This window comes from Pelophylax lessonae (assembly GCF_965119305.1).
Source record: "Pelophylax lessonae genome assembly, chromosome: 6".
Lineage (NCBI taxonomy): Eukaryota > Metazoa > Chordata > Amphibia > Anura > Ranidae > Pelophylax > Pelophylax lessonae.
In genome coordinates, this window is record NC_138773.1 from 306,533,732 (window position 1) to 306,554,907 (window position 21,176).

Genomic DNA, 21,176 nt, shown 5'->3' on the forward strand with positions numbered 1-21,176 from the left:
ACAAACTCAGAACTCTTCAGGAGGAAGTCAGGTCCCTCAGGGACGTTCAGCACTCGTCTCTGCGGACGCGCATGAGATGTCTGGGATTGATGGTCTCGGCCTTCGAGGCGATTCCATTCGCCCAGTTTCACACGCGGGGTCTCCAAGCGGAGATCCTGTCCATGTGGGACGGGCGACCTCAATCTCTGGATCTCCAAATCTCGTTGAGTCATCGCACCAGAAGAGACCTTCTGTGGTGGCTCCAGTCCCCGATGGTGTCCGGGGGCAAGTCGTTTCGTCCTATCTCGTGGACGGTGATCACCACGGATGCCAGCCTGTCGGGCTGGGGTGGTGTTCTGGGCGTTCTGTCCGCCCAGGGAACTTGGTCGGAGGGGGAGTCTTCCCTTCCGATCAACATTCTGGAATTGCGTGCAATAAATCTCTGTCTTCATCGCTGGACGGACCGGCTGCAGGGCTGCCCGGTTCGGGTGCAGACGGACAATGCCACGGCGGTGGCCTACATCAACCACCAAGGGGGCACCAGGAGTGCCCGAGCGGCTCGAGAAGTGGCCGACATTCTGTCTTGGGCCGAGACTCATGTCCCGGCGATAACGGCGGTTCACATTCCGGGGGTGGAGAACTGGCAGGCGGACTATCTGAGTCGCCAGACCCTGGATCAGGGGGAATGGTCTCCACCCGGCTGTCTTCCAGATGTTGTGCGCGAAGTGGGGTCTTCCAGATGTGGACCTGTTCGCGTCTCGTCTCAACAACAAGGTGAGAAGGTTCGTGGCAAGGACGCGCGACCCTCGGGCAGACGCGTCTGACGCGTTAGTGGCCCCGTGGCATCGGTACAGGCTGATGTACGCGTTTCCACCGATTCAGTTGCTGTCCAGGTTCCTTCGCAGGTTACACTCGGAACGCAGCACGGTGATTCTTGTGGCACCGGACTGGCCTCGCCGGTCCTGGTACGCAGACCTCGTGAATCTGGCGGTCGACGCCCCGTGGCGTCTGCCTCTTCAAGACGATCTCCTGTCTCAAGGACCGATATACCATGCTGCTTTACAGTCGCTGGCTTTGACGGCCTGGCTGTTGAGACCGAGGTCCTGAAGGAGAAGGGTCTCTCCCCAGAGGTCGTTCATACCTTGATCAACGCGAGGAAGTCTTCCTCGGGGAAGGTTTATTACCGTACTTGGAAGGCCTATTTTGCCTGGTGTGAGTCCAGGGGGTTTTCACCCCGCACGTACTCGGTTTCCCGAGTGCTGTCCTTCCTTCAAACGGGTGTCGATCAGCGTTTGGCGCTGGCTACGATAAAGGGTCAGGTGTCTGCGCTGGCCATTCTGTTTCAACGTCCCGTGGCTTCCAACTCCTTGGTTGGCACTTTTGTTCAGGGAGTGCGACATCTGGTTCCTCCTAGGAGGGATCCTCTGCCCCCTTGGGACTTGAATCTCGTTCTATCTGCGTTACAACGTGCTCCTTTTGAACAGATCAGGGAGATCTCGTTGTCTATGTTGTCCAAAAAGGTCGCCTTTTTGGTTGCGATCACTTCGGCTCGCAGAGTGTCGGAGCTGGCGGCTTTGTCCTGCAAGTCTCCGTATCTGATTGTTCATTTGGATAAGGTGGTCTTGCGACCTAATCCTTCTTTTCTTCCGAAGCGAGTTTCGGAATTCCATCTTAATGAGGATATTGTCTTGCCTTCGCTGTGCGCGAAGCCTAAACATCCAAAGGAGGTGAGATTACATTCTTTGGATGTTGTTCGGGCGATAAGGGTTTACCTTAAATCGACTGAGTCTTTTCGAAAGACGGACTCCTTGTTTGTTCTTCCAGAGGGTCCTCGGAAGGGCATGGCGGCGTCGGCCTCTACCATCGCCAAATGGATCAGGCAGACCATTGAACAGGCCTATGCTTTGCAGGGGAAGGTTCCACCTGTGCCTGTGAAGGCGCACTCTACCAGATCTCTGAGTACGTCTTGGGCCTGTCGTCATGGGGCTTCTGTAGCCCAGGTGTGTAAGGCGGCGACTTGGTCGACCGTGCACACTTTCACGAAATTCTACAAAGTAGATGTTCAGGCATCGGCGGATGCTTCCTTTGGCCGCAAGGTTCTTAGTGCGGCAATTCCCTAGGGTCCCTTGTTGGGGACCTCTGGCTGTTGGGATAAGTTTTTTTTTATCCCCTGGTTATTTGTCTTTTCCTGGGTTGTTGCTCCTGTTGAGCAATTATTTTTCCTGTAGCCCAGCTGGTTTCCTTCCTTTGGTAAGGTTCCTTTCTTTGATGCGGAGACTGCGTTGCCTTTCGGCGCGGATGCGTTTCCCACCCCTCATGTTTGCACTGCTTTGGGACGTCCCCATATGTGACGAATATGAAGAGGCGGCGACTGTCGGAGGACGTAAGAGAAAACTGAATTTTTATAAAATCTTACCTGTAAAATTCCTTTCTCTGAGTCCTCCGACAGTCGCCGCCCCCGCCCCTCTTTTGGGGTTTGGTTGTATACTCTACTGCTATTCCACTGAAACTGAGATATGGTTGCAGGAAGTAGGAGGGTATTGACTGAGGGGACCACCCCTTGAGGGTGGGATATGTTAAAAGCTTTAATGTTAACATATTCTGTTGCCTAGCTACTCCTTCGGAGCAAAGTCTAATACCCCATATGTGACGAATATGAAGAGGCGGCGACTGTCGGAGGACTCGGAGAAAGGAATTTTACTGGTAAGATTTTACAAAAATTCTGTTTTTTTTTTTGTTTTTTTTTGTTTTAAATTGGTCTTCTGTAATATTCTACTTTTCTGAGATACTGAATTTTGGGTGTCACTAGATGTAAGCCATAATCATCAAAATTAAAATAAAGAAATGCTTGAACTATATCACCCTGTATGTAACGCATCTATATAAAATATGAGTTTCACATTTTGAATTGAATTACTGAAATTAACTTTTTGATGATATTCTAATTATGAGATGCACCTGTATGTCACAATGGCTCAGTCTGTGTCTGTAGTGCATGTTCAATCCTTAATACTATAAATAATAATATGTTATTCGATTTTTTTACTCTAGGAGTATATAATGAGTTTGGAAATTTTAGAGAAATTCTTAAATAATGCATTAGGATTTAACTGAACCCATTAGATTTTAGTAAAATGTAGTAGACTTTTAGTTGACAAAAATATGACTAAAACTAAGTTTAGATAACTAAAATGGCATTTCAGTCCAAAGACTACGACTAAAACAAAATAGAAATTTGACCTAAAATTAACACTATTTGCCAGAACAAGAGTAGAGAGGACATCTTCCAATGGGGACACCAGCTCTGGCGACCTTGGTGGCAACCAGGGATTTCCCTCACTTTGAAGAGAGATCCCGTCACTTCCTGTTTTGGCTATGGGACAGGAGGTGAAGGGAAATCTCCCCAATGGGAAACAGATGAAAAAAAAAAAAACTGGGTTATAACTAGGGATGCACCGATCCGATATTCGGATCGAATATTGGCCCCGATACTGGCAAAATAACTGGATCGGGGATCAGTAAAATTTAGCAGACCCACGGGCCGATCCAGGGCGTCGCTACTATGTTGCATGTTAATGCTACTCCCTGGCTTCTGACCCTCCCTCAATCCTCCCTGGCTGTGTGATGTGGACATTTCCTATTGGATGTCCAGTAGCAGGATTTTGAAGAGTGACATCAGTGAAAAGGGGATGGCACTGGCATATCTGCAGTGGTAAATTTACCGTTTAGTAAGTTTTGTTATAAGGTATCTGCCGATCCCGATACCGATCCGGAAGTATTATTTTGTTATAAGCTCACAAATCAGTACTTCCGGATCGGAATCGGGATCAGCGATTTCATAAAGCAAAAGATCAGGATCGGTGCATCACTAGTTATAACTCTGCCTTACCCTATCCATAATGTATGCCCTTATGATAAATCTAATTGCATGGATTCACTATTTCCAATCTAACATGTCTTTTGTTTCCAATCTGTCAGGAGAGAAACCTCACAAATGCAGCCAGTGTGACTTCACTTGTCGAGACTTGAGCTACCTCTCTAAACATATGCTGACTCATTCCGCAGACAAGAACTATATGTGTACGGAATGCGGATACATCACCAAGTGGAAGCATTACCTGAATGTACACATGCGTAAACACAACGGAGACCTCAGGTCAGTGTCACCAATCTCTTACATGGCATAACGTCTTCTTGTAGCAATGATCGCTGGAGAAATCCCAGGAGCCAGGTGGACAGCTTTTGTTTTAGATCAGGGGTGCTCAACCTTTTGAAGAGTGAAGGTCACTTTTAAGTTTTTTTAGTAACTGGTCGCGGGCCACAATGAATGATGGGGTTTAACCGTCCCTCAAACTGCGAATGTAAAGGAACCCTTACTGTCCTGAGCCCCCTATAAGGCTGCTTTCACACTGATACACTGCGATTTACCCGCACCGCGGGTGCAGCGCAGTACACCTGCAGCTTTCCTGTGGATTATCTGCGCTTTGCCATAGATTTATATTGCAACTAGCGGGTGTGGTGCACTTTCTGAAAGCGCACCAAAATTCCTGCATTCAGGAGTTTTGATGCGCTTTCAGAAAGCTTGCCAAACCCTCAGAATGTTTTTGAAGTCTATGGCCTCATGCAGCTAACCCACCGGTGCACTGCGCTGCACTTGTGGATCAGTGTGAAAGCAGCCTAACGACCATTTTTTAGAAATTCTGATATACCCATTGCAAAAGTGTAGTCTATATGCTGTTTAATGCGCTCAATTTTTTTTCTTCCAGCTTCTGCTGGCATCGTTCTGAAGGCTGTTAGAAAGATCTCAGATGAAGTGCACTTGGTATCACTCCGTCTGGGACAGGAGCCGGCGCTACAGAGGAAGCATTGGCTTATGCGGCTTCTACTCGCTCAAAGGCCACCTGCTTCCCCTGCTGCCAGCGCCGGCTCCAGGCACTCTAACGCCCTGGAATGGCGAGTCGGCATCCCTTTGATCGCGATCTGGGCTCGCCGACCTGCCTTACCCCAGAGCATGGATATGCACTTCCTTGGTTTGAGGTCGCAGGCCACATCAAGGGGCTTCGTGGGCCACATGTGGCCCTCAGCCCACGGGTTGAGCACCCCTGTTTTAGAGTGTTTGTAAACTCCAACAAGGAATTCTGAAGACTTTAGAGACCGTAGGGCTTGGATATTTCCATAAAATCTACAGTACAAAGGAAGCACTACAGGTGTAGGTAAAAGTCCAGTTCATTTTATTAGTCATGGATGTATCCGCAGATAACTAATGAGTTTCAGGGGCTTCACAAGTTCCCCTTGCCTTTTAAAGACACAGAGAAGATCAGGGAGGCTACAATGCTGGAACCAAGGACAGCAGTACCCCTTCCCCTTTTAAAGACACAGAGAATAATATAAGGGAGGCTACAATGGAACCAAGAACAGCTGGTGAGTATAATGGCTTGCAGAGTACTGGGGGATTTATTAATTTATTTTTTTTAGACCTACAGTCTTTTAAAAATCTCTTAACTAGTTTAGTCTCCTTTTTAATGGCACTTTGTACAAGTAATCTACAACATTTTATTGTATATTTTACTGTTTGCTGGTTTTCATACAGGTATAAAATATATATATTTTTTTTAATAGGTATCATTGCAATCAGTGTTCATATCGATGCCACCGTGCTGACCAGCTGAGCAGCCACAAGCTTCGGCACCAGGGGAAGACTCTGATTTGTGAAGTCTGTGGGTTTGGATGCAAGCGCAAGAGCGAGCTCCAGAAACATATGCAGGTCAAGCATTCCCAGAGCGCCCAGATACCCATCTACCAATGCCAGCACTGCAACTACCAGACCAGATACAAGCAAACCTTGCGCAACCATGAAAACGGCAAGCACACCAAGCACCGCGAGTTCCGCTGCGCACTGTGCTCCTTCCGCACATTCAGCAACACAAGCCTGTTTTTTCACAAACGCAAATCACATGGGTATGTACCAGGCGATAAGGAATGGCTGGAGAGGTATGCAAGCAAACAGCAAGAAATCAACAACGCCAACCTGCTATTTCCATACAAAACTGAGATGTTGGTGGCTCTTAAGCAACCTTCCTCTGGTGATCAACAAGCTCAGGAACATAACTGTGAGGAACTAGATAGTCACATTGAGGAAAATATGGATTCTCAGGCGGCTCAGTGCCTGCAGGTAGAAGGTCTTACTGAGCCATCTGGAGATGCCAACATGTCGGTGGCAGATGAATCTTTATTGGCAGCTATTAATCTAGAACCTGTTGAAACTTGCAGTATAGAAATGGAAGATTTCCCAGTACGTTTGGAACTAGCCGCATCCAACGAACTCATGGTCAAAGAGCCTGCTGTGGAGACCTGCGAAGATCCTCTTCCGGAACAAACGGAAATCCTGTGCTTTTCTGAGACGTTGACCGTTGACGACCATATGACCTGTGGGCAGGATTTTGAAGAAGAAGCTGAACCTCAGGCTGAAGATCATAACAAGCTTGAGAACAGTGTATGTGTAACTGCCGTTCACTATGACCCCGAGCCAGTTTTGTGTGAAATTAGTGACCAGTGTGAGGAGCTTCCTGACACTGAGAATGGTAATCTTGAAATTCAGCCTGGAGACATCTCAGTTGAAGTACAGGAGTCCTGGGCTGACGTTGTGAAGGGTGGAGTACAGTTGACCATTGTATGTGAATCGAGTGGGCTTAACGAGACCAACCTTCAGGTCGTGGAACCTCCTGCTGTCTCTGTGGACGAAAGCTATGATAATAGTAGGCCTGAGTCCATACTGAAGGCCTTGAGAAAGCAGGACAAGGAGCAAGCGGAGACGCTCGTCCTGGAGGGAAGAGTCCAAATGTTGGTGGTCCAATCTAAAAGTCAGGTTTACCGATGTGAGAAATGTTCCTACATCACCAAGAAAAAGGCGTGCATTGTCCAGCACGCTAAGAATGGTTGCAGCATGCACAAATCTGCCTTGGTGTGCCAGGAATGCGGAGCTAGCTTTAAACAACAAAGAGGGCTCAATACTCATATCCTTAAGAAGTGTCCAGTAATATTAAAGAAAAAAAGGGCTTCGATCAAAGCAACTACATCATCGAAGATAACGAACCAGCATGACAACATCCACCCAGTTCATGACTACATGAATGCAGAATGTTCCAGAGAAGGTATTACTGAGAGTCAAGATTCCAACTGTTTAAATTCTCCAGATCCGTTATCTGCAGGTCAGGAGTTGGTGCAAGAACAGTTGAAAGAAATTGATCCCAATAGAACAGAAAGTATTGAGCACGAAACCAGTGAGCTCCCATCCGAGAGTCCAACGGACCAGGACAATGCTTCTTCTTTATCAGAGGAAAGGGAAAAATACAGATTTAAAGACGGAAAATTCCGATGCCTATTTTGCTCTTATTCCTGCTCCAGGGAATGTACTATAAATTGCCACGTGAATGAGAACTGCCGGGAAGTAAAAAGACTATCCTGCACCCTTTGCCTCGCTGTTCTAGACTCAGAAACAGTGCTGAAAAAACATAATTGCACAAAGAATAAAATCTTAAAGAACAATCAGGATAAAGAATATGATTGTGAAAGCTCTGTAGGAGAGGAAGGTCCCAATACAGAGGAAGAAGAAGATCAAGGATGTGATGAAAGCGTAGATTCTTGTAAAAATATGACCACAGGCATCTGCAAACTTTCGTGTCCCACCTGCCCCTTTACATGCAGTCAGGAGCGGGCCATGAGGACGCACAAGAAAAAAGGTTGTCTAAAACCAGGGGAACTCCAGTGTTCACTCTGCTCATTTCGATGCATGTCGTCATCAGCTCTTCATCGACACCGAGACCTTCACCAGAAGTATTCTCAGAACAGAGCACATCTGCAGTGCAAGCTTTGCGACTTCACCTGCAAGCAACCGCGATGCTTGAAGCAGCATGTGCGGATCCGTCACGAAGGGGTTAAACCTCACCGCTGCAAATACTGTGATTTCAGCACCACCCGGCGATACCGCCTAGAAGCCCATGAATCGCTTCATACCGGGGTTGGACGGATCTCCTGCAGCGCTTGCAGTCGGACTTTTGGCACGAACTCTAAACTACGGCTGCATCAGCGAAGAGTCCATGAAAAGAAACCCACGCATTTTTGCAACCTGTGCGATTATAGCGGCTACAGTCAGAACGATATCGCTCGGCACTTGAGCAGCTGTCATAGCGGCGAACTAGATTTCCCATGCAACGTTTGCCAGGCGAGTTTTAGCTCCGAGGCGGCGCTGAAGCAGCACAGCCTGCGGAAGCACCAAGAGAAGGAGACCTATGAATGTTCGCAGTGCCTGTTCTCCTGTCATAGCCAGGCCACTCTTCGATGTCATGTTCAGAAGCAGCACTTACAGCTGGAGTGTGCCTTCTGCAAGCAGACTTTCTCCCGCCGTCAGGACTTAGAGGAACACCGTAAATCTCACTTTTCCCACCACTGCCAGCAGTGCCAGTTTGCTGCCAAGGACCGGCAGCAGCTAGTTAATCATTACGCAGAGGTGCACGAGTCATCGGCGCTGCCCGGTGTGGAGGCGGAGGAAGGTCCCCTGCGCTGCCCTTTCTGTTCTTTTTCCTGCCGTCACCAGCTGGTGTATGACCACCATGTCAAGGGCCATGGGGCCACACGGGTCTACAAGTGTTCTGACTGTGAGTACAGCACCAAGAATAAGCAGAAGATCACCTGGCACAGTCGAATTCATACCGGGGAAAAGCCCTACAAGTGTCACCTCTGCACCTATGCCTGTGGAGATCCTTCACGTCTTAAGGTAACAGATCCTTAATTTGTGATATTGCTTTCTCTGTACCACATATAGACTTTATTTACAAAGCTTTATAGCATATGTTTTCTGTTTTCTAAAGCTACATCCTCTGATGTGCAAATTGACTGACTTCCTATACCCCTATGCCAGATGACCAAAGTAGTTTGTTGTCTGTGCCAAGCCGTCTCTAACATGGTTGGGAGTTAATCCGGCGATATGTAGATTGAAGTTTGGCCAGTCTCTGCTGAATTTCGATCCATGTATGGGCAGGCTGGTTGTATACAAGTCAATCTATCGAGCGACTTTTATATAACCAGCCTGTTGTAAAATTTTCTCTCGATCAGCGCCACCAGCTATAGCTAATGGTGCTAATCAATGTGTTCTGATGGCAGGGAAGTCTCCCCACTGTTGGAATACAAAAACACAGCAGGAGGGATTCCCACATCCACATCGAGTGTGTGGATGAGGGATTCAAGTCATTTTCTTTTGATCAACCAGCTGGTTAAACAGAAAAACAAAATGACTCGTGTATGGCCAGCCTTAGGGCTCTTTCACACACGGAGTCCGTCAGGCGGACTCCGTTTTTCTCAGCGGGGGATTTATTTTTTCTCTATAAGCTACAGTAACTTTGCATGCCTTCTCTAATAGTGGAGGAAAAAGCAGTACTGTACTGTATCGGTAAGCTGTATATAAGGTGACATTGCATGCCTTGTCAGTGGAGAAGGAAGCAGTGCTGGATCAGTAAGCTGCCTATAAGGTGATAATGTCACCTTCTCAGACAGTGGAGAAGGAAGCAATACTGGATCAGTAGGCTGCCTATAAGGTGATAGTGTCACCTTCTCAGACAGTGGAGATGGAAGCAGTGCTGGATCAGTAAGCTGCCTATAAGGTGATAATGTCACCTTCTCAGACAGTGGAGGAGGAAGCGATGCTGGATCAGTAGGCTGCATATAAGGTGATAATGTCACCTTCTCAGACAGTGGAGAAGGAAGCAGTGCTGGGTCAGTAAGATGCATATAAGGTGATAATGTCACCTTGTCAGACAATGGAGAAGGAAGCAGTGCTGGATCGGTAAGCTTGCCTATAAGGCGATAGTGTCACCTTCTCAGACAGTGGAGAAGGAAGCAGTGCTGGGTCAGTAAGATGCATATAAGGTGATAATGTCACCTTGTCAGACAATGGAGAAGGAAGCAGTGCTGGATCAGTAAGTTACATATAAGGCGATAGTGTCACCTTGTTAGACAATGGAGAAGGAAGCAGTGCTGTATTAGTAAGCTGCATATAAGATGATAATGTCACCTTGTCAGACAATGGAGAAGGAAGCAGTGCTGGATCAGTAAGCTGCCTATAAGGCGTGGAAAGGGTAAATCAGTGGCTTTGGTTCCGCTTTTAGAGTTTGGTTATGGAGTCTTCTCTAACAATTAAAAAAAATATATAAAAACCAGAACTTGGCTGTAATCCCTCCTTCTCCTCAGCCGGTCATACTAGGACAAGTCAGAACCTAGGATAAAAAAAAAAAAAAAAAAAAAAAAAAAAAGCTCAGCTCCCATGATGCATTTGGTGTTTCTCCAGTTTTGTTCCATGTAAGATCCGCTTTCCTTTGGATGATGTTTTGGAGGATTACAGCGCAGGAACTCTGCTGGGTGGCCCATAAACCACCCAGCTGTATTGTAATTGAATGAATTCTGATTTATTTTCTTTGTTTAGTACCATATGCGCATCCACAAGGATGAAAAGAACTACCTTTGTCCCGAGTGCGGATACAAGTGCAAGTGGGTGAACCAGTTGAAGTATCACATGACCAAACACACAGGTAATGTGGAAGAGAAATCTGTGTAAAACCTTGTAAAAAAAAAAATGAATTGACCCAAAACCATAATAGTTTCCCTTTAAGGACTAATGTCCAGGTAAACCTGGTCTACAATTGTTTTTCTCAGCCTAGATTTTTTTAAAATGGAACTTTGTGCTGGCTAATTACTGTATATACTCGAGTATAAGCCGACCCGAATATAAGCCGAGGCACCTAATTTTACCACAAAAACTGGGTAGACGTATTGACTCGAGTATAAGCCTAGGGTGGGAAATGCGGCAGCTACCTGACCCAACTGGACCACCACAAGACTCAAAACCGGGGCTGCAGGAATGGTACAGGAGATGCAGGGCTGTGGGCATGGCACAGAAGATGGTTCAGGCATGGCACAGGAGATGGTTCAGGCATGGCACAGGAGATGGTTCAGGCATGGCACAGGAGATGGCACAGGCATAGCACAGATGGCACAGGCATGGTACAGGAGATGCAGTGCTGCGGGCATGGTACAGGAGAATCTCCTGTACCATGCCCGCAGCACTGCATCTTCTGAGGAGATGCAGGGGCTGCGGAGGAGTCTCACTTACCTTTCAGTGAGGCGCCTTACATTTAGAAATGGCGCCGCCTGGTGCCAATACGTCACCGCGCATGCGCTGTCTGCCCAGGAATAGCTGAACGTGTACGGGCTTTCCCGAGCTGTGGCGCATGTGCACTGCATGAGGGGGGCTTTTTCAGCATAAAAAAAAACATGCTGAAAAAGTCGGTTTACACTTGAGTATATACGGTAAAATGGGTGGACAGGCAGGATTTTTAATGCAGAAAAGGCATGCTTTGTTTACTTACCCGCCTGTCCGCCCTTGTATAGTCAGCCGCGCATGCGCAGCTCACTGTGCATAGTCAGCAATGCCCAATCTGACTGAACTTCCGTGCATGCGTCAGAGTGACGTCATCTCCACCTGGCCAATGACAGTGGCCGTTGGTTGAGACCTGATATCTGGCTGCTTGTAGATGTCAGCGGCTGGACGGGTGCTCAGGGGCATTGCTGGAGCTGAGGTGAGTGGTGTTCCACTTTTAAAGAAAAATTCCAGGTATGGATATTTTATATATTTACAGTAGTTACATTGATCCAGCTTGGACAAACATATCCTATGTATATTCCATACCTGAAAGCATAAATAGACAGCGCTAACAGGTGACAAAATGTAAATGAATTATAAATATATATAAATGTGCTACAATAATTAATTGGTGCCCTAAAACATTGATGCTCTAAAAAATTGGTACAACCAAAAAGTGTATATATAAACAATACATATATAATAAATACTAAAGTGCTAAGATTAAGTGTCCATAATATAACCATTAAAGTGCAAAGTGATTTGTTAAGGTGCAGTCCAAAAAATGCTTCTTCAACACAAAACTAAAGTGCCAAACAGGTGCTCGAATCCATAAAAGTGCCCAAGTGCTCTTCAGGAAAAAGGCCCCCAATGGGGATGCACTCACCAGATTTTGGGTAAAAATGAGCCTTGAACATGTATAATGTTCCTTGATCGGATCACAGGATCAATGCAGCTACCCTAGCATATGAGATATCCCTCAAACGGATGGATGGATGACAAGCACCTCATAGACTGGCTCCTTAATAATTCGTCTCCTCTCTCTCTCCCATGTGTGTTTCAAATATAAAGAGAGAAGCCGTACATAGTGAAGCCCGTAATATTTATTTAAAACAGAATGGTAAGAATAGTACTCACAATGTATCTTTAAAAAATCGGCAATGAACAGCATTAAACAGCCTAGCACAGTCAATCCTCCAATTTCCGTGTCGCTGCCGGCGTGCGTTCCACGGTGGTTAACAGGAAATGACGCTGCAAAAGCTCCGCTGCCCGGAAGTTGACGCACTTCCGGGCAGCGGAGCTTTTGCAGCGTCATTTCCTGTTAACCACCGTGGAACGCACGCCGGCAGCGACACGGAAATTGGAGGATTGACTGTGCTAGGCTGTTTAATGCTGTTCATTGCCGATTTTTTAAAGATACATTGTGAGTACTATTCTTACCATTCTGTTTTAAATAAATATTACGGGCTTCACTATGTACGGCTTCTCTCTTTATATTTGAAACACACATGGGAGAGAGAGAGGAGACGAATTATTAAGGAGCCAGTCTATGAGGTGCTTGTCATCCATCCATCCGTTTGAGGGATATCTCATATGCTAGGGTAGCTGCATTGATCCTGTGATCCGATCAAGGAACATTATACATGTTCAAGGCTCATTTTCACCCAAAATCTGGTGAGTGCATCCCCATTGGGGGCCTTTTTCCTGAAGAGCACTTGGGCACTTTTATGGATTCGAGCACCTGTTTGGCACTTTAGTTTTGTGTTGAAGAAGCATTTTTTGGACTGCACCTTAACAAATCACTTTGCACTTTAATGGTTATATTATGGACACTTAATCTTAGCACTTTAGTATTTATTATATATGTATTGTTTATATATACACTTTTTGGTTGTACCAATTTTTTAGAGCATCAATGTTTTAGGGCACCAATTAATTATTGTAGCACATTTATATATATTTATAATTCATTTACATTTTGTCACCTGTTAGCGCTGTCTATTTATGCTTTTAGTTTTTTCTGGTATTTCACCTAGTGAGCAGCAGCTTCAGGTTTTATACATTGTTTATATTTTATTTTTTCACCAAAATATACATCACAGCGCGGAAAATAAGTTATTGTTTTACACATATTCCATACCTGGCTGAACCCCATGGAAGCCACTGTAGTAGACCGCGTTACTCCAGTGATCTCCACTACCTTCCAGGTCCCATGTCGAGCGGGTGGCCAGTTGAGTTGTGAACACAGGAGGTTGGCCACCCAGCTCAAAAAATGAGAGGTAGTGCAGGCTCATAGAAGGTTATAAAAGGTTGTTTAAAAAAAAGTCTATTAGTCCCTGAAATTAATTGGCAATTAAGAGAGTCCATGGGGGCTGTCTCCAAAAGCAAGAGTATGGGGAAAGTTCATTTAAGGAAAGCTCTTCGGAGAGTGGAAGCTCCCTTTTTGGCACCCAAAGTCAGCTACCATTCAGAGAATGGTTTGCATTTTCTGAATAAATACACAGCATTCTCTGATTGGATATGCCAACGAAAATGGCCGCACTCCAACAGATATAACGATGCTTCTTTATTAAACCAACGGACTGTCAATATAGGATACAAAAAGGTAGATGCGTTTCACACGTAAAGTCGTGCTTGTGAACAAACAGGACTTTACGTGTGAAACGCGCCTACCTTTTTGTATCCTGTATTGTCTGTCTGTTGGTTTAATAAAGAAGCATCATTATATCTGTTGGAGTGCGGCCAGTTTCGTTGGTATTTTTAAGTTTGGCTGAGGTGACCACCCACAGTTATTTGGAGCCTTCGTAGTCGGCATGAGCGGAGGGTGCACCTGTTGTTAATTCTCTGATTGATTGGATGAGTGGGAGAGGTGGGGCAGTGACATAAATGCAAAGCATTCTCTGATTTGGATGAGTGGGAGAGGTGGAGCAGTGACATAAATGCAAAGCATTCTCTGATTGGATGAGTGGGAGAGGTGGAGCAGTGACATAAATGCAAAGCATTCTCTGATTGGATGAGTAGGAGAGGTGGAGCAGTGACATAAATGCAAAGCATTCTCTGATTGGATGAGTGGGAGAGGTGGGGCAGTGACATAAATGCAAAGCATTCTCTGATTGGATGAGTTGAGAGAGGTGGAGCAGTGACATAAATGCAAAGCATTCTCTGATTGGATGAGTGGAAGAGGTGGGGCAGTGACAGAAATGCAAAGCATTCTCTGATTGGATGAGTGGAAGAGGTGGGGCAGTGACAGAAATGCAAAGCATTCTCTGCATGGTGCCAATGCTGAGCAGTGGACCTTCTGTGTTCAGAAAGAAGGGCAGCTGGAAGCTATTGGAGATCACTGGAGTATGGATGTACCAGCATGATCTACTTCAGTATTTTCCAGTTTCTAGGGGCATCGACCAGGTATGGTATATACATAGTCACGTTGTTCCAAGCTGGATCAATGTACAGTAACTATGTATAAAATATCCATACCTGGTAATTCGTCTTTACAGTCTTTATTTCAAAGTGGACCTTTAAGGATCTTTTACAAGTCTGCATGAATACATTACTGATCTACAGTGCTCAGCATAAATGAGTACACCCCAACAGATTTGTCAGAAAACCTTTACTTTCCTTTCAGAATCAACATTTTCTATGGGACATTATACTACAAAATACTCCCACAAATGCGGGCCATTGATTTCAACAAAGATTTGTTAATTTGCACGAACAAAAAAGTATTTTTACTAACAAATTCATTCAAGATCATGTTGCAAAAATGAATACACCCCAAGGAAAGTTAGGAGCAAAGCTAAATTTTAGACCACAAAATCCTAACTACAGGTGAGTCTAATTTTTCATTAAACAGGTGTCCAGCAGACAGGTGACTATAAAAGGGGGTTACTTAAAGCGGTTGTATACTGGGAAAAAAAAAACCCTGCAAGTCAAAGGCATAATGAGCTAGTATGCATTGCATACGAGCACATTATGAAATACCTTAAAACTAAGCCTCGACACTGACCCCCAGACACCGCTGTGGGAGCTGACATGCTCCCTCTGCGTTTCTTCCAGGTTCGGCGGCTCCGGCGCTGTGAGTGGCCGGAGCCGCGATCACGTCACTCCCACGCATGCGCGCAGAGTCATTTTCCGGCAAGTGCCCGGCATGAAAATCTGAAGGTCCTCTAGCGCCAGCGGCTGCATGCAGGGCAAATATCTCCTAAACCGTGCAGGTTTAGGAGGTATTAATTGTACCTACAGGTAAGCCTTATTATAGGCTTATCTGTAGGTAAATATCACAAAAATCAGTATACTACCACTTTAACTAAGAAAACTCCTCCCATTTCATGCTGTCAGCAATGGCACCACATAGAAGAGAAATGTCACAAGGCCTGAGAAAAGAAAATGGTTTCTTTACACAAGAAAGGTGAAGGCTACAAGTAGATCAGCAAAGCTTTACTCAGTCAGAATACTGGAGCAAAATTGATACAAAAATGGAACAAAGATGGAACTGCAACCATCTCACAGAGACGTCCAGGCCGTTCATGGAAGTTATCACCTCAACAGGAGCGTCTTCTGATGAGAAGGGTTGAAGAAAATCGCCATGCAAGTTCACTGCAGTTATCTAAAGAAGTAGAAAGCCAAACTGGGGCGATTGTTTCCAGTGACACAATACACTGCAGAGGAATGGCATGCATGGGTGTCTTCCAGGAAGGAAGCCTCTCCTAAAGCCCATGCACAAAAAAAGCCCACCTAGAATTTGCCCGGGCCCATGCTGCAAAAGGAGAAGACTACTGTGACTCTGGAGTGATGAGACCAAGATAAATGTTTTTTGAACTTATGGCTTCAGAATTGTATGGTGTCCCAAAGGGGAGGAGTACAAAGAAAAATGCATGGTGCCTACAGTGAAACATGGTGGTGGCAGTGTCCTGTGGGGCTGCATGAGTGCTGCTGGTGTCGAGGAGCTGCATTTCATTGATGGTATCATGAATTCCTAGATGTACTGCTCTATATTGAAAGAGAAGATGATACCATCACTCCGTGCCCTTGGTCGTCGTGCACTTTTCCAGCATGACTATGATCCAAACCACACATCTAAGGCCACTGTTGCATTTCTGAAGAACAGAGTGAAAGTGATTCAGTGGCCAAGCATGTCTCCTGATCTGAACCCAATCAGGGAACACCTATGGGGAATTCTGAAGAGACAAGTTGAGCATTACTCTCAATCCAGCATCCAGGGCTCTAAAAGAGGTTGTTTTATGAAGAATGGAAAAAGATAGATGTCGCAATATGTCGCCAACTTGTTCATTCCATGCCTAGAAGACTTTATGACGTCTTTACAAATCATGGAGGTCATACAAAATACTAGATGTAGTAGTTTTTGTTGTGGGGTGTATTCATATTTGCATCAACTAATTTGAGTAAAACTGAAGATTTTGTAATCTAAGTTCTATTATTAACCTTACTTTCTTGTAACGAGTTAAACGAATGTTCTATAAAACTCAGTTTTGTCAAAATTTTGGAAATTGTTCTTGTGTTCATTGGGATATTGATTAAAATCTTACTTTTCAAAAGGGGTGTACTCATTTATGCTGAGCACTGTATATACAATATACAGCAATAGTTTAATGTTTAGGAAAATCTCTATCTTTTATTTAAAAAAAAAAAAAAAAAAGCCCAGTAGCTTTGCCTAGGGCTAGGCTGAGGCAATGCCACTAGCCTGCTGGAGGCAGGAGTAAGCATTTCACCCAGTGATCAGACTGTAGCATTGTAACTTTGTAGTAAGTTTTATAAGGTATGAGGCTGCAGCAGGGGCTGATCTGTGTCAGACATTTGGATGATACCTGAACAAAAAGGTTCTGTCCTTCTAGGGAGAAAAGCAGATGAAGGTTTTACCAGGGAGCGATTATGACCTCTGGGAGGAGTACCGTATATACTCGAGTATAAGCCGACCCGAATATAAGCCGAGGCACCTAATTTTACCACAAAAAAACTGGGAAAACGTATTGACTCGAGTATAAGCCTAGGGTGGGAAATGCAGCAGCTACTGGACCACCACGAGACCCAAAACAGGGGCTGCGGGTATGGTGCCGGGGCAGTGGCATGGTACAGGAGATGGTACAGGCCAGAGGCGTAACTAGATTTCTCAGGGCCCCGGTGCAAGAAATCATGAAGGGCCCCCCCCCCCCCCCGAAAAAGCATATTTTTGACACTTTTTTTTTCCAATGTACAGCAATGTAAAACATTTGTTTCTGGTTTCAACCGCGGCAATGGTGGTGGGGGTGGTATCAGTGGCAGCAAGGGTGGTGAGGGGGTGTGGGATCAGTGGCGGCAATGGTGGTGAGGGGGTGTGGGATCAGTGGCGGCAATGGTGGTGAGGGGGTGTGGGATCAGTGGCGGCAATGGTGGTGAGGGGGTGTGGGATCAGTGGCGGTGGCGGTGGTGGGGAGGGGGGAATGGGAACAGTAATAGTGCTGGTGGACTAAAGAAACACCTACAAATTCACCCTTAAAAGGAAAACAATTGCAGAGTGACCCTATGCACTCAGGAGTATATGACACATATAATACAATGCTGCTACTTATATAGAAGTAATTATAGGTAATGAAAACATGTATAAATGGTGTAATAAGAATTAGATCACACAATACAAAATATAAAAATTTCAGTAGAGCAGGAATGGTGGTATCTCCTAGCCACCTGAAGGGCCCTTTCACACGGGCGTTCCGTATGTCCGCAAATCATCCTATTTTTTTGCGGATGATTTACGGACATAATGTAAGTCAATGGGACTGCGGATGTCAGCGGAATACCATCCACTGACATCCGATTTTCTTCCTTTCAGTTCTGTTCCGTTTTTTGGAACGGAACAGAACCCTATTTTTCCTCCGTTCAAAAAACGGAAAGGAAGCAAAATCGGATGTCAGCGGTGTCATCAGCTGACATCCGCAATCCCCATAGACTTACATTATGTCCGTTTATCATCCGCAAACAGATGGGATGATATGCGGACATACGGACCGGATGACACAAATGTCATCCGCTCCGTGGAAAAAAAAAAAAAAAAAGCACCGGAGCGGATCGCAATGCGGTCCGCTCCGTGTGAAAGAGCCCTTACGTGTTTAAAGTAAATTGAGAAAACCGACTATAATATAATAACTGATTTACTGCACACTTCAGCTTAAAATCATTTCATTTAAAAGTCCCTAAAAGTCCATAAACTCAAATGGGCAATAACTTGAAGCACACACACGTACATATATCCACACACATATAAACACACACACACACATACATGCACGCACATACATACATACACATACAGTACACACACACACACATACATACACATAGATAGGTACACACACATACAGTACACACATACAATACACACATACACACACACATACAGTACACACACATACAGTACACACACACACATACAGTACACACACACACATACAGTACACACACATACATACATACACACATACAGTATACACACATACAGTACACACACATACATACATACATACACACATACAGTACACACACATACATACATACACACATACAGTACACACACATACATACATACATACACACATACAGTACACACACATACATACATACACACATACAGTACACACACATACATACATACACACATACAGTACACACACATGCAGTACATACACACATACAGTACACACACATACATACATACACACATACAGTACACACACATACAGTACACACACATACATACATACACACATACAGTACACACACATACATACATACATACACACATACAGTACACACACATACATACATACACACATACAGTACACACACATACATACATACACACATACAGTACACACACATACATACATACACACATACAGTACACACACATGCAGTACATACACACACAGTACACACACATGCAGTACACACACATACATACATACACACATACAGTACACACACATACATACATACACACATACAGTACACACACATACATACATACACACATACAGTACACACACATACATACATACATACATACACACATACAGTACACACACATACATACATACACACATACAGTACACACACATGCAGTACATGCACACACAGTACACACACATGCAGTACACACACATACATACATACACACATACAGTACACACACATACATACATACACACATACAGTACACACACATGCAGTACATACACACACAGTACACACACATACAGTACACACAAATACACATACATACATACATACATGCACACACATACAGAAAGCCTTTTTAAAAAACGTTAGAGAGAGGTCTGTACCTTCCTGAAACTTCCTGCCGACCGGGTATTGCACTGTAGGGGGAGGCAGAGAGCACAGCACACATTCTGCTTTCAGTTTCCTATACGAGACCAGCTCCTTCAGTGCCGATTTATCGGGGAGCTCCGGTCTCAGTTGCGCTTGCCGCTCCTCATTTCTATACATACAGGGGGCCCTATCAGGCCCCCTGCAGCATGGGGCCCGGTCGCCATGGCGACCCCTGCGACCCCTGTACGTCCGCCCCTGGTACAGGCATGGCACAGGAGATGGTACAGGCATGGCACAGGAGATGGTACAGGCATGGCACAGGAGATGGTACAGGCATGGTACAGAAGATGGTACAGGCATGCCACAGGAGATGGTACAGGCATGGCACAGGAGATGCAGTGCGGCGGGCATGGTACAAGAGAATCTCCTGTACCATGCCCACAGCACTGCATCTCCTGAGGAGATGTAGAGGCTGTGGAGGAGTCTCACTTACCTTTTGGTGAGGCGCCTTACATTTAAAAATGGCTCTGCCCGGCCCCAACACGTCACCGCGCATGCGCCATCTGCCCAGGAATAGCCAAACGTGTACGGCGTTTCCCGAGCGGCGGCGGCGCATGTGCACTGACTGAGGAAAAGAAGTGAGACCGTGACTCGAATATAAGCCGAGGGGGGCTTTTTCAGCAAAAAAAACTTGCTGGAAAAAGTCACTTTTACTCGAGTATATACGGTAATAAATAATTATACGGATGCATTAGTTAGCATGCATGTACTTAACATTAAACATATATCTGATGCTAGGTCCACTCTAATTTAAAAAGTGCCACCTTCATATTTACTACCCAGTTCTTGCATTTTGCCTTAGTGAATTCTAATGTGGTAGAGGGTAGACTATGTACACCAGGCGAGTGGAACTCGTAGTTCCAGATCCCCAAATAGGCTTTCATTGCTAACCAATCCCTCCACTTTTCAGGTTTGAAGCCATACCAGTGCGAAGAGTGCAACTACTGCACCAACCGAGCTGACGCGCTGCGCGTCCACCGGGAGACCCGTCACCGCGAAGTCCGCTCCTTCATTTGCGAGCAGTGCGGCAAGGCATTCAAAACTCGCTTCCTGCTGAAAACCCACCTCAAAAAGCACAGCGAAGACAAGCCGTACATCTGCAACGTGTGCCAGCGCAGCTTCCGCTGGCCGGCAGGACTGCGCCACCACTACCTCACCCACACCAACCAGCAGCCTTTTTTCTGCCAGCACTGCCCATACCGGGCCAAGCAGAAGTTCCAAGTGGTGAAACACCTACAGCGGCACCACCCCAACCATCCGGATGTGGAGAAGGGGGTGGGGAAGGAGCCATACCTGTTCTCCATACAGGGACACGAGTCCATGTTTCAGCAGACTTTAGAATGTCAGGCAGACGCTGTGTCTGGAGAAGCACTTTAGTCACGTTTTCTATCATCTATTTTTGAGGTTAATATGAGCTTCCAATACAATTTTCTGAAGAACATTTGTTTTTTAAATTGCACCTACAAAAGTGCTGTGAAAGAGAAAGGTAAAAGAGATTAAGATTGTAGTTCTTCCAATATTCAAGGATTTATTGCATTGAAACGAGTGTCCATTATGACCTCCTTGTGAAAGGCTAGATTAGATTTCCTACAAAACATCAAAAAACCCAACTAGAAAAAGACAA

General features: G+C 45.4%; 1 protein-coding gene across 1 annotated transcript in view; it reads left to right on the forward strand.

The window, feature by feature from the left end:
* Positions 1-21,088, forward strand: part of ZNF142 (zinc finger protein 142) — a 43,935-nt gene extending 22,847 nt beyond the window's left edge. Inside the window, exons 6-9 of the mRNA XM_082260343.1 lie at positions 3,958-4,135; positions 5,599-8,752; positions 10,454-10,559; positions 20,463-21,088. Of these exons, the coding sequence (XP_082116469.1) occupies positions 3,958-4,135; positions 5,599-8,752; positions 10,454-10,559; positions 20,463-20,929 (3,905 nt within the window). The 3' untranslated portion in view covers positions 20,930-21,088. The remainder of the gene's footprint in view (positions 1-3,957; positions 4,136-5,598; positions 8,753-10,453; positions 10,560-20,462) is intronic.
* Positions 21,089-21,176: the final 88 nt, after the last annotated feature.